The 14,066-nt window shown below is 35.2% G+C and overlaps 1 protein-coding gene across 4 annotated transcripts in view; it reads left to right on the top strand.

Annotated features, from left to right (window-relative positions):
- The window catches only part of RGS7 (regulator of G protein signaling 7), a 488,737-nt gene that overhangs the window by 365,472 nt on the left and 109,199 nt on the right, over positions 1-14,066 (top strand). For all 4 annotated transcript variants that reach the window (XM_038542673.1, XM_038542672.1, XM_038542671.1 and 1 more), the window contains exons 5-6: positions 4,200-4,306; positions 8,735-8,786. In XM_038542673.1, the coding sequence (XP_038398601.1) occupies positions 4,200-4,306; positions 8,735-8,786 (159 nt within the window). The remainder of the gene's footprint in view (positions 1-4,199; positions 4,307-8,734; positions 8,787-14,066) is intronic.

Below are 14,066 nucleotides of genomic sequence, written 5' to 3'. Positions count from 1 at the left end.
GAACAATACAAGCCTATTTTATAATATGCTTTTCATCCTATTAACTTTCTCAAGTAGTTGTGATTCAAAAGTAAATTATGTTATGCAGAATTCTCTTTGCTTTTAAAGGATTTTGATAATTCTATTGCTTCAGGGTTTGGGGTGAAGTAATACGATGAATACATCAGGCTTAACAAAGCTATACCAGGCTGTTCACATAGTAACAGTTATTTGGAGATAGATTTTTCTCAGTTTATTCATGGCTTGACTATCCAAAAGAAAAATAAACTAGAATTTTATGGTAGGTTTGTTGAACTTTATTTAGCTGTGTGGGTGACGTGAATAACACATGTACAAGATTAATTAGTGATTATTTTGCCGAGAAGCATAATGTTGTGAAGCCATCTGGTGTGTCATTATTGGGAGGGCGATCTTGATGGATTACTCATTAAACTCTTTCAACACTTTGTTCCAAGACTGTCAGCAGTCCTCTGGATTCTTATTAGGTTAAGGCTATGCTGGGATTCAGAAGCAGAAGGACCATGGGGAAGTGTAGCTTCATCTTTATCACCAGCAATAAACAGTTCAGCCTTGAGAACACTACCTCATGCTCTCTCAGATCGGTTAGTGGTGCATAGGCCATTAATCTCACTATTACCTTTTCTTCCAATAAAATACCTATCACAGCCCCACCTCAATGGCTTATAAAAGAATCTTGAAATAAGATCGTGAACATCTGCATTATCTTGGAAGAGCTGAACAAGCTGCTCATCATCACAGCACAAAATAACTAGTTTCATCTTTTGTCATGCAGCACTCCATTTTTCATATTTTTGTGTGTCTTTGATTCATAAATTTATTTACTTATTTACTCATTCAGAGAATATGGTTTCGATAGCTACTTTTACTCATGATATGATAAGTTCCAAGCTTACAGTCTGAAATAAAGCAGACAGTCTACCTTGACTCCCTGACTTTTCCTCTAAGCATTTTTCCTGTCCTGGAGCCACATTGTCTGGTGGTCCTGTGACAAAGCATATGACTTCTACAATCTGATCACGTATGGTAGTGAGGTACCTGAGGAAAACTGGCACATGTGCATCCAGTCCTCTAAAAATGTATGTTCTCTCAGAATCGGTATCTAATGGATGCAGGAAGGTAAGAACATGCTTATGTTTATTTGCTTCTGATTTTTTTTTCTGCAGCTTTGCTTTATTTACTTCCACTATATTTTCTTAATCCTCTTCAGCCCTTTAGCACCCCACTGATTTTTGTTGTTTATTTTATTTTAGTTACACTCATTCCTATGATTAGAGTTCAGAGTCTTTTACTATTTATCTTCTGGGCATCTCAGTTTTCCTTTCTTGAATCTATTTTCTGCAAACTTTCTCATGTGCCATAACTCAATTCCATTTCTGGAAAGCAGTGCTAATAATATTTTCCTAGGCCACAGACTGCTGGGAATAAAACAAATAAAGATGGTTATAACAAGATAGTTGGGCCACCTGACTTGGAAATTCTAAAACAGATATAATGGGTTGATCTGACTGGTGGCTACCTGACAGGAGCATCCAGGGACTCAGAATATGAGCAAGGCTGTAAGCATCTGCTCATTGTTATGGGCCACAAATCCTTATAGACTATTCACTATTTCAATTTTATAAACAATCCACACACACAAAATAATATTTAAGTGGCTATTTAGGATGCTGTTTAGGACTGCCAGCTTCTCTCCCTCAGCCTAGTTGAGGCAAATTTTATGCGAGTGGATTTCCTAATATTGCTTTGGATAAAAGTGACATGAATTCATGTGTAAATAATGAAGCACAACAGCTACCATCTATTGAATGTTTCCTATGCATGGGGCACTTTTCCAACTTCTTTACATATATTCTTGTTTGATTCTCATATCAACCCTGCAGAGTGGGCTTACTACCTTTATTAATAGCACAGAGTTTAAGAACAAAAGTTAGTGAGTATCTCCAAAGGTTTTGTTCTTCCTGTAACACCCAACTAGCTCCTGAGTTTCAGCAAGAGTCATGGAACATTGGGTATATACCTGTAAGCATCACAGACTTTGATAAGGTCTTGACTTTGAGCTAAAAGAATGCAGACATGATAAATATTACATACACAATGTATGTAATTATATATATATTGAAATATATATATATATAATTATATATATTGAAATATATATATATAATGAAAAATTATATATATAAGGTCTTGACTTTGAGCTAAAAGAATGCAGACATGATAAATATTACATACACAATGTATGTAATTATATATATATTGAAATATATATATATATATATATATATATAATGAAAAATTGCTCCTTTGTAACAAAAGAACATTCTATGCAGGAAGGGACTCTATTGGAAGTTGGATAAGAGGATGGCTGAGACCCTTAATAACAGTCTTCCGAGGGCATGGCAGAGAGGATGATTGACAATTCTTCTTTATTATTGACAAGACAACACAATGAGAGTCCAGAAGTAGAAGTTACCAACTGAAATATTTGCACGATACTAGATGACAATTAAAAGGGGCACTGTAATACCTCATGGTGGATAAAATTTAATGATTATTTTATTATTGGCCCACATAGACATGGGAGGATAGAGGGGAGAGGCAGATTTCTTATGCTTAGCTGCACCATACCAAGCAGTTTAGTGACTTGGTACTGGCTGGAGTATCAAAGCTCTGCAGAATTGATAGCTGGAAAAACAGATAGATCCACCCAGTCCTGGAACTACTATAAGAATTCTAGAGTTAAGGGACGCCTGGGTGACTCAGCAGTTGAGCGTATGCCTTTGGCTCAGGGTGTGATCCCGAGTCTGGGGATCTGGGGATTGAGTCCCGCATCAGGCTCCCTGTGAGGAGCCTGCTTCTCCCTCTATGTCTTTTTTTTTTTTTTAAGATTTTATTTATTTATTCATGAGAGACAGAGAGAGAGAGAGAGAGAGAAAGAAAGAGAAAGAGAAAGAAAGAGAGAGAGGCAGAGACACAGGCAGAGGGAGAAGCAGGCTCCATGCAGGTAGCCCGACATGGGACTCCATCCGGAGACTCCAAGATCACGTCCTGGGCCAAGGCGGGCGCTAAACCGCTGAGCCACCCAGAGATCCCTCCCTCTATGTCTTTGCCTCTCTCTCTGTGTATCTCATGAATAAATAAAAAGAAGTCTTTTTAAAAAAAAAAGAATTCTAGAGTTAAAGAACCATTTTTACTTGTCTAAGAAACAGAAATAAATCCATAAGTAAATTGTAAATAAGGATACAAAAAAGATCAATAAATCCAACTTCCTGATGGACTGAAAAACTATTGTGCACATAGTTCCATGATTTCCAGACTCTAAGTTAGGAAACGTTATATTGTTCCTGCACAAATGTAATAGTAACTTTGTTGACCAAATTTTATTAACCATTTTATTGGAAGAAATTGGTGACTGCTATGAAAGGAGAATGAGTATCATAGTGTTATGTTCCAGCTGTTTCTCAGCCCTCTGGAAGAATATAAGCTTTTCATTGTCAAATGAACCTCTCCATGGTCCATATCTAGAACACTGAATATAGAGTAGTAGAAGCTACAGCAGTCCAGATGATCACAGGAGTATAAAAGTGGCATAAGTGATTGCTTAGCACTCACTTAATGTAGCAAAAAATGGTTTTGGATGCCTTAACTTTCCCTGATGACATCATGTAATAATAATACATACCATTAGAAAAATTGCTTATAATATCAGATTATCCATTATATAGTCTGGGGAGTGATGCAAGTGAGAACACTTCTGAAAGTTTAAAGTGCTATATAAATGCCAAATATAATTGTTTGTGGAAGACTATTAACATAGCAAAAAAAAAAAAACATAGCAAAATATATCCCATCTATAAAATGAAGGCATCAGGTTCTGTGACTTCAGACTAACCTTCCAGTATCAATGTCCCATAGCATTATGGTCTTGTGCACTGGTCATCATGCTGTGTGGTTGGTCATTGCACAGTTACTACTAGGAACAAGAGCTGCCTTAGTACCTTCTGTGAAAGAGCTGGAAAAAGAAAAATTTCAGAGCCAAGTTGTTTAGGATGCTAAGAATTTGTATGTAAGAATGTGCTCAAAAGGGAACAAGATAAAATCCTATACTCCTGTAAATTAACGTTTAAAAAAAAAAAGATTTTTGTATACATTTTTATTTGTTTGTCTTCATGAAACAGTGGAGGCTCTCCATTTGGGAACATTAATGGCTGCCCATGGCTACTTCTTTCCGATCTCAGATCACGTCCTCACACTCAAAGATGATGGCACCTTTTATCGGTTTCAGGTAAGTTTAATGAAAATATTCCTTAACGGTAAATTAGAAGTCTGCATTTTGTTTGTTGATAGTTTTTACAAAAATTTTGAAAATATGACCTATTGTATTTGATTTATTCTAGTTAGAAACTAACAAATGTTAAATATAAGACAGGAAAAAATAAGCAGGGAAAAATAGAATGTGCTTGGTTAAGACGATTTGTGAAAGCTGAATTGTGTGATGATTGAAGTTATGTTTTATATTAAAGCTTGAGAAAAATTCAGAGTGACTTTCTGGAATTCAGGACATGGAAGAGTTTTCATGCATAAGCTGCATTAGCCACTGGGAAGTTGAGAGGTGTAAATGAATTGATTATACTCTGGACCCTATCCATGGTACAAGACTGTCTTCAGTCCAAGCAAATTCTCATGGGAATGCTTGAAGATCCAACGCAGAATTTAGCTAATTATACAAGCCCTCTTCATGTTGGTATCTGAGGCCCTTGTACAAGAAGACTGTGAAACCTGATGTATATGATGCTTTGTGTGTGTGCATTCATCTGAGACAGAACTATACCGTAGATGATATGTGAACTGAGAAGAGTTGTTTAGGTTAGTTTCAAATGAGACAGTTGCTATTATTCTTTCGGAAATGATTGTGGACTCTGATTTTGGTCCTTGAGCATGTAGTTGACACTTAATCTCACAATGATATCCCTGAAGTATGTTCTACATTTCATTAGGCAATATGATTCATTAATAAATGAGTGATGAATTCTAGCTCATAAAATTAAGGCACATATAATACCAGAGTTCAGAGTTTAGCTCTAGGTATTTTTAGAGGATTGTCCCCATTGTCAAACTCGTAGACATTGGAGCATTTTTTTTTCATTTGTTCTAAATATCATTAAATGTTCTATATCTACAAATGACAAAATAGTAACTTGGGTGCCAAAGAACTTGGTTGGACAAATAGAGAACAAAGAAGAAATATGTTTTTAAAACATATAAATATCTTTGTCTTCCTATAACACTCTCACTGCCACTTCCTTAGGACCCTTTTTATCCAAGACAAATAGAGAGCTTTATGCACCGAATAGCTAGGAGATAAAACAGTCTCCTGAAATCATGAACAATATAAATTAGTTAAATTAATTGATTTTAAAGGGCTTTAAAATAAAGAAGCATTATCCTATACAGTTAAAGTAATGGTAGCTTAAAATAGCTTATTAATAAGTTAAAGTAACCTGTAGTCCTAAAGGTAACTTACAATAAATAAAAACTATTAGTGATTAGCAAACGCAATATTTTGTAACACTTTTTTATTTTTTAAAGGAGTTTTTTCCTACTGCAGGATTATATTTTCCATATAATCTCACTTTCTCTGAAAATTTTTTCACATAGAGACTATAAGTAAACTTTAGGCCTAATAAAAATCTCACAAATTCTGAATGAAAGGATTTTTCTTTTTACCAGTATAACAATTTTTATCTATCTTTGCAGTCAGTATTACAAGTAAAATCATCTCTGTGTAAAAGAACATATATCTATGAGGGAAGCATTGAATATAGTCTGTTTATCTCTGGAGAATTATCTAATTTAAATTTTTTCCTTAAAGCAAACTAGCTCAGAAATGGATCAAAGTTGATGATGATGTCTTGAGTGAGTAACATAATTTGCAATCTTTAACTCTGCTCTTGTCATTCCCAGACTGAAATTAGTAGGCAGACAAGGTTTACATGTCTTAGTCATGGTCATGGGTCAAAAATATGCAGAGTTGGGAATGGGCCAACTATATTCTAGAGAAAGGAAAGACAGTTTTTAAAGAGCTTTAGAACAAGACAAGGGAATGGGTACAAGTGGTAGATGTATTATGTCACTAATATTTTAATGACCTATTCACATTTTAAATAGGATCTAAATGTGACATATTTGTAAATCTAATAATCATAGGATCTTAAAACCAAGACTTTAAAAAACAAACAAAAGACACTCCAGAAAAGTCAGGAATAATTGAATTTCTGCTTTAATGTCTGTGAAGGCATTAATCAGTTTATATTTCAACAGCTCTAATAATAGAAAACACATTATTGTTCAAGGTGTCCACTTGCATTTTTGTGTTGGTTCCAAGCAGCAGAAAGTTCTTTATTACATTGAACTGAAATTCAGCTCCCAGGCAGGATTTTTAAAATCATGAATTAAAATAGGAAACTTGCAATCTCATGTTTACTATTCCTCTAGTGAATAATTGAGATTTAACCATCATTAGGAATCTGAAGAAGCTTCAGGGCATGAGTTTGAGACAAACAGAACTCTTCATTTAATCTCATTGATATGCTGCAGTATGTAAATTTGTCTCAGTTTCTCAGCACATTTTAAATCTTGTGATTTCTGTATTTATTGTAAACTTGCAATTGTCTAATTATCCTCTAATAGCTAGCTGGAATTGAGATCTGATATGATTCTCCAGGTCCTAATTTCATGATTTTCATTACATTAGTATATGTGACAAAGGTTATTGAGCAGCTGCTGGATCAGTTTTATCATAACTAAAGAAGCCACCTGTGAAAAGAAAAGAGAAATTCATACATTAAAATGTCCTAAAGTCTAGTTGGACTTTAAAAATAAAGTTTTAAGTTTCCATAAACTATTAGCATGTGTTATTTTTTAAGTTCTTTTTTTACTATAAATTAAAATACCTTTCCTAGAAAGAATATCTTGCAATGTTAGTGAAGAATGTTGGTTTTATGGCATTTCCACCTAATATCACAGCATAAAATAACTTCATTCTTTTATTTTTAGTCAGGAGATTCTCACTAAAGTAAATGATAGAAGAATAAAGAAAAATATAAGAATTCAGCTAAGAACATTCCTTATGGCTTTGAAGAAAAAAAGTATATGTCTGACCTGTCTGACTAGAATAAATATTTTATAAGTTAGATAGATATATACAAACATACACGCACTCACACACACACACACACATACACAAAATAAAGGGAATAATGCTTTTGAGAAGTATCTCAAAAACTAGTGGCCACAAGATTTTAACTACATTGTCCCCTCTGGTTCCCCTAGATCCTGACCCAATTTTACCCTCAAAGCTCTATTTCTCAAAGAGTCAAGTGGGATTCATGTGAGAATGGGGTCATAAAAATCCTCAAATGTCTTCCTTTGTCTAGTTTTTCAACTCTCCCCACCCCACCTAAGTTATTGTCATTTTGTTCACTTGTGTACAAACTAACATCAGTAGATTTCTTTATTCTTTATCTTTAGATTTCTTTATTCAGTAGATCAGCAATTCCTAAGAAAATTTAGAAAATAGATCACATCCCCCGGAAGTCTTGCATAGTTTGAAAACGCTCAGAGTTTCAAACAGTTCTCCCCAATTGTCCTTTCCCCATTATTGAGAATCCCTCTTCCAAAGGAAGGATTCTTTTGGAAGGAAGGATTCCCAAACAGTTAATCAGACTGCCTCAAATATGCTTAATACACATGGATAGTTAATATAACTGACTAATAAATATAATTAAGCCCACAAGTTTGATGTCTGTACTTACTTGTTTCATTGAATCCTGGAATCATCATCAAAGTTTGAAAAAGTAGATATGTGGTCATCCAGTTTCCTCATGGTCTGAAGCTATACATATCCATCTGCAGGCATGGAAAAGCCTATGAGAAAATACCAAATGCTGATGATAACAGGGTTTCCCGATAAGACAATTTCTTTGTACTTTTGTCAGTCAGTTTCTAGAACTTCACAGAATGAGATTTCTGTTGATTGTTAATCACATCAATCAAATTGATTAAAATTGAAACAATTAAAATCAAGTAAAATTAGTTTTTAAAAAAATCACCTCTGGTTTGTGCAGTTTAAAAATGCAAAGCAATAATAAGTGTTTTATGGAGAAATATTTTTTAAAGTGAGACAGAAAAGTCATTTAAATCTAATTGGATAATGTTAAGAGCTGTATGATATAATTAACAAAGCCAGACAAAAATGATTGCCAGATTTTAGGGAAAATTTTGATGGTTGACTACTGAAGGATCTACTGAAGGTAAAAATGAGATACATGAATCATAGAAAACAATTTGTTATATTTAAACATATTTCATCCTGAGTCCTGCTGTTTTTAGTGTTTGTGGGCTAACAATTTTTTTAAATGATGCAATCAAACCTTTTACCTTTATGTCACTCGACATAAAATTGCAGCAAATTTATGACATTTTAAGTACCTGCTTGTGCTGCACACATTTGGAGACTGAACAATTGCTCAGCAAAGTAAATATATTAGTAAAGCCTTACAATTCCTCTTCGGGTTATTTTCCTGTATTAAAAAACATACATCATTAGCAATCTGTTCTGGATAATTGATGAAAAGGAACACAGCTCATAAACCAAGAACTCTACTCATTTTGTATGTGTTTAACCTGGGTTCCACTTCTTTTTATTCCACAGACACCCTATTTTTGGCCATCAAATTGTTGGGAGCCAGAAAACACGGATTATGGTCAGTGCAATATCTCCTCATTTTATTATTAACAGCCAGTTTATATGAATGAACACATGCTCACATTTTATTGCTCTGTAACTGAGAAAAGAAAACCACAGTTATCAGTATAGGGCTGATACTGATAACTATCAGTTATATTTCTAACATTAAATTTGTGGATGGCTTTGTTTGGAAAGGCACAAGCCTGGTGGCAACTTTTTCCATGGCATAGCGCCCCTTACAATTATTTTTTTTTTAAAGTTTCTTCTGAGTAGGTTAAGGAGCTATAAACAAGCTTTAAAAAGTTTTAATGATTATTCTCATAGCACCATGGTCCATTAGAAAGAGTAACCAGGGAGCTCAGAGTTCCAGAGTTCTGCTTTACTCTCCTACTCAGCTATGTGGTTTCTGTTAAGTCCCTTGACTTTCTGGGGCTCCATATTTCTCACTGTTATTTCAAGCACCCTATGATTCTATAAGCAGAAGGTATATTAAATGTAGAGAAGCAAGCAGAGGAAAAGATATAATAGGAAGTTTAATTGTAATAGAAAATGTTTAGTGAACGCAGTTCAGCAGCTGTGATTTTAGTTAAGCCCTTGAAAGAAGTAGGCCCCTAACAAGTATCCATCTTTTTGCATCTTTCTGAAAGCTAGTGTTCAAAGATAAGACTGAATGGTTTTAAAATGTGATTTCTATGAAAATTTTTAAGGATTTTTTTCCTATGCCAAGTATCTTTATAGATGCTGGACATCATCTACATGGTTAGGTAACTCATATGCTAGATGAGAAGAAAAGAATGATGCAGAAAGAGTTCCTGTAAAGTGCTGAGTGACTATAACAGTGGTGGGTGCAGAATTATACAAAAGTTTAAAATAATGAGAGATTGACTTTACTTGGAGCATTACAGAATTATTTCACAAAAGAATTGAGAGCCATTTGAGTTGGATTTTAAAGGAAGAGGGGAAATTTGTCAGGAGACAATGCAGTGAATGCATTTGAGGTGGAGGCCCAGCATATGCAAGGGCAGTGAGAAGCCTTATAGCAGTCTGTCTTTCTTTGGCATTGCTCTTAGAGAAACCTTTTTGTAAGGACACTGTAGAATAATCCATAGAAAACCAATGGATCTATCCTTTATGTCATTTCAGAAATTTGAATTTAGTAGTTCATCCAAGATTGATCAGGTACCAAAGATTCAAACTAACATAGGAAACAATAAAAACATGGGAATACTTATAAATTAATAGAATAGATGATTTCAGTATAAGAATACTGACATTAATTCAGGGCACAAACTCTTCAAAACTGATGCACTTAGAAAAAAAAAAGGGGTGTTTTTAAAAATAACTGCTGATTTGTGGGTCTGAGCTGGAGAATATTGTGGAGATTTTGCCTAACCTAGGATGTTGCCTGAGAGTTATCTCACTAAAAAACATGAAATTCTGGTGGAGGAAACATTTGGATGGCTGAGAAAGAATATTTTCTTTCACTATATTAGCATCCCAATCTCTGTTTCTATGGAGAAAGACCCACATCCTGGAGGCAGACAGATCTGACCTCAAATGCTGTCACAACTTCATACCAACTGTGTGACTTTGGATGAGGCATATGACATTTCTGAGACCCAGTATGCTCACTTTTCAAGCAGAAATAATATTAACTTTCTTTAGTTGTTTAAATAATCCAAATTAATATGCCCAAGGTCACTGATATTGCTTCTCTCATATTCAGTAAATCAAAATTGTTTTGTGCTCATCATCATTATTGTCTGCCAGATATATTGCCTCCATTCCTTGCAGAAAAGCAAATTTTTATCTCAGTGTTCTCTCTAGACATCTTTTGTGTTTTTCACAAATATGTTAGTGTTCACAATAACAGTTCATGTTTCATTTCACAGTAGATTGATGTTTCAATGCTAAGCCTGCGGAAATGGCATGGCCTACACAGCAAATCATTTACAGAACATCCCTCAAAGTCAGTCATCTCAAAATGATTAATGTCATTCAGTTTCACATTAACTCTTACTGTGTCCATTTCAGAGAGGGTCACCCTCTATTTTCTACCCAAAGATGGAGTGCCTGTAATTTGTTAACTAACCATAGACGTAGCCTTTGATTGTTAAATTAAACCCTCCTCCCAAATAAACATATACCTGCTTGTGTCTAGCTTGCTTTGGTTATATACAAGTGAAGAATAAAATAGTTATTCAGTAGGAAGTTATGAAAAAAGAGAGGAAGTAAATAATAGTGATCTCAGACACTCCTGCAGGTGGTGATGCTGCATTTTCTATGATTTTTCTTTTTAGGTACAATAAATCATACCAACAATACAAATTACCCAACTTTGAATTTCCTATCATCATGTTTCTAGAGAACACTGTTATGAAATGTGGACCCCTGTTTATAAAGATAATATTGATGGTGTTATATAGTTGGGCTATGGAGCCCAAAGCACAATGATTATTTAGGCTGTCATTTCTAAGACAACTTGAGGCAGACAGGAGTTTCATGCCCAAAACAGGTTTAAAGAATGTTTTCATTTCCTGTATTAGCAGCCCAACCTCTGTTTCCATCAACAATTTGAACTTATCCAGTATCCAAACTGCAAAATATAAACCTTTACAGGTCAGTTTATGTGGAGAAATGCTTTTCCATGCTTACCTTCGTCTTGTAGGAAAATAGAACACATTTGTCATGTTTAGTGCCTAAAGCAAGCCAGTATGGACTGCAGGACTACATATCTATGAACACCATCTTTTGAAAATCAAATTAGGTGATATTTCTGGTATTTTTCACCCAAGTACAAAAAAACATTCCAAGTCAAGCCAATTAAAATAAAGTCAGGAATGGGCAGCCAGGTGGCTCAGCGGTTTAGCGCCGCCTTCGGCCCAGGGCATGATCCTGAAGACCTGGGATCGAGTCCCATGTCAGGCTCCCTGTATGGAGCCTGCTTCACCCTCTGCCTATGTCTCTGCCTCTCTCCCTCTCTCCCTCTCTCTCTCTCTCTCTCTCTCATGAATAAATAAATAAAATCTTTAAAAAGAGAAATGGAGTCAGGAATGGACTTCCTCAGGTGTACCTGCATCAAAAATGATCTAGTGCAACGGGCTCACAGTAAAGGGGCACAGAGAAGCTTAAGAGAACTGTTCTAAGAAGTAAACACAGTAGCAGTGTTGCAAACTGAAACAGACACCATGACAGGATGTTTACTGCTATATCTAGGCACACACATTGCACACTGACGTTCCTATAAATGAACGCACATTCAATGTCTTCAGACAGACCCCTTTTGAGGGTGGAGTCTTCAATGTTCAAATATGACTAGAACCCCAAGAAATCAAAATTTCCAATAAAGACAGGAGCTGATTCTGTATTTGTATGAATAGCCCTGTTGAAGCCTGTCTTATTTAGTATTTCTATATTTTGTTCAAGATTTTCTGCATTAATTTTTATTCTTCTAATATCATATTATTTTTTTCCTGATTTCTGAGTGTTTTGGCACTCCCTTAACTTCTTCCTCCTAGGGAACTATCTCACTCAAGCTACCCTAGGGGTAATGCAACTGAGACCAACACATGGTAGTTGCAAACAGACATATGTATTCTCAGCATAAGGGCCTTTTAACAATGGATTATTGACAACTTTGCATTAAATTGTAGGATGATGATTTGTGCCTTAGAAGATACCAACCAAAGGTCAGAATTTCTCCAGAACAATGGAGAAAAGACTTAGGCCTACAAAAAGAGAATGTATTTATTGACCCCTAAGAAGTAGACAATACTCAATTCCATTTCTCAAAGCCATGCTAAAATAATATTAAAGAGATGCAGAGAATTCATATACTTTTCATAGAAATAATAAGAGGCCAGCAAAAAGAAAGTGTTCTAGTTGACCAATCACAGCAACTAATTGTATGCTGATATAAGTCAATCGGAGAAAGACAAACATTATATGGTCTCATTCATTTGGGGAATATAAAAAATAGTAGGGGGGAATAAAGGGGAAAGGAGAGAAACTGAGGGAAAATATCAGTGAGGGTGACAGAACATGAGAGACTCCTAACTCTGGGAAATGAACAAGGGGTAGTGGAAGGGGAGGTGGGCAGGGGGATGGGGTGACTGGGTGACGGGCACTGAGGGGGGCACTTGACGGGATGAGCACTGGGTCTTATGCTACATGTTGGCAAATTGAACTCCAATAAAAAAATTAAATTAAAAAATAATAATTACAGCAGCTTTGATATAAATAGTAATTTTTCCTTCAGGGATAGATTTTAAGTTGATCAGTTAACATTGGTAGAAAGATTGCTATATCAAAAGTTCTGTGTTTTGGGGAGGAATTTATGATTAATTAGAGAGATCATATAATGTTTGTCCTTCTCCGATTGACTTACTTCACTCAGCATAATACCCTCCAGTTCCATCCACGTTGAAGCAAATATAAATAATAGTGAAAGGGAATATAAGGGAAGGGAGAAGAAATGTGTGGGAAATATCAGAAAGGGAGACAGAACATAAAGACTCTTAACTCTGGGAAACGAACTAGGGGTGGTGGAAGGGGAGGAGGGCGGGGGTGCGGGTGAATGGGTGACGGGCACTGGGGGGGGCACTTGACAGGATGAGCACTGAGTGTTATTCTGTGTGCTGGTAAATTGAACACCAATAAAAATAAATTTATTAAAAAATTTAAAAATAAAAAAAATTCGAGAGATCAAATACACAATGATGCAATTTAAAAGAACTGTGAAGTAACTGCAGAAACAAAACCAAATAGCACAATGGCTTCAGAACTGTCTCTTAAATCATGAGTGACTGACAAAGTAACAGTGCCTTAAATTATTGTATATCAGTGCAGTGATCATTCTGTAGTGTATAATATTTAAATATGGAGAATCCAAGATGCTGGGGGAAATGGAAGAACTCCACTTTTTAAAAAGTAGGCATTGTTTATTTCTTGACTTAAAACATTGCAAAGCTTTCCAATGAATCCATCCTATTAATGAAATTGTAGAGGGGAAAGTGAGTTGCTCCAGCTTCATTTTTTTGGTGCTTAATTTATATATTGTTTATTTCATAAAAGCTTTAATTGAAGAGCCTCTACAGTTCTACTTCAGAGTCCTCCATAGAACTCCCAAAGTCTTTATCATTTACTTTTGATGCTGTCCTGGTATATCTATTTTTGAAGCCAGATGTTAGTTGCTGTTAGTTAAATAGGAGATTTTTTGAAAAATTCATAGGTTTTGGAGTAGAATTAAAAAATCAAACAGAATGTACAATTCCAAAACACCTCAATCCTACTCACA

This window comes from Canis lupus, chromosome 7 (assembly GCF_011100685.1).
Source record: "Canis lupus familiaris isolate Mischka breed German Shepherd chromosome 7, alternate assembly UU_Cfam_GSD_1.0, whole genome shotgun sequence".
NCBI classification, from domain to species: Eukaryota; Metazoa; Chordata; class Mammalia; order Carnivora; family Canidae; genus Canis; species Canis lupus.
Note: the sequence above shows the minus strand (reverse complement) of the source record. Positions and strands in the feature narration are given on the sequence as shown.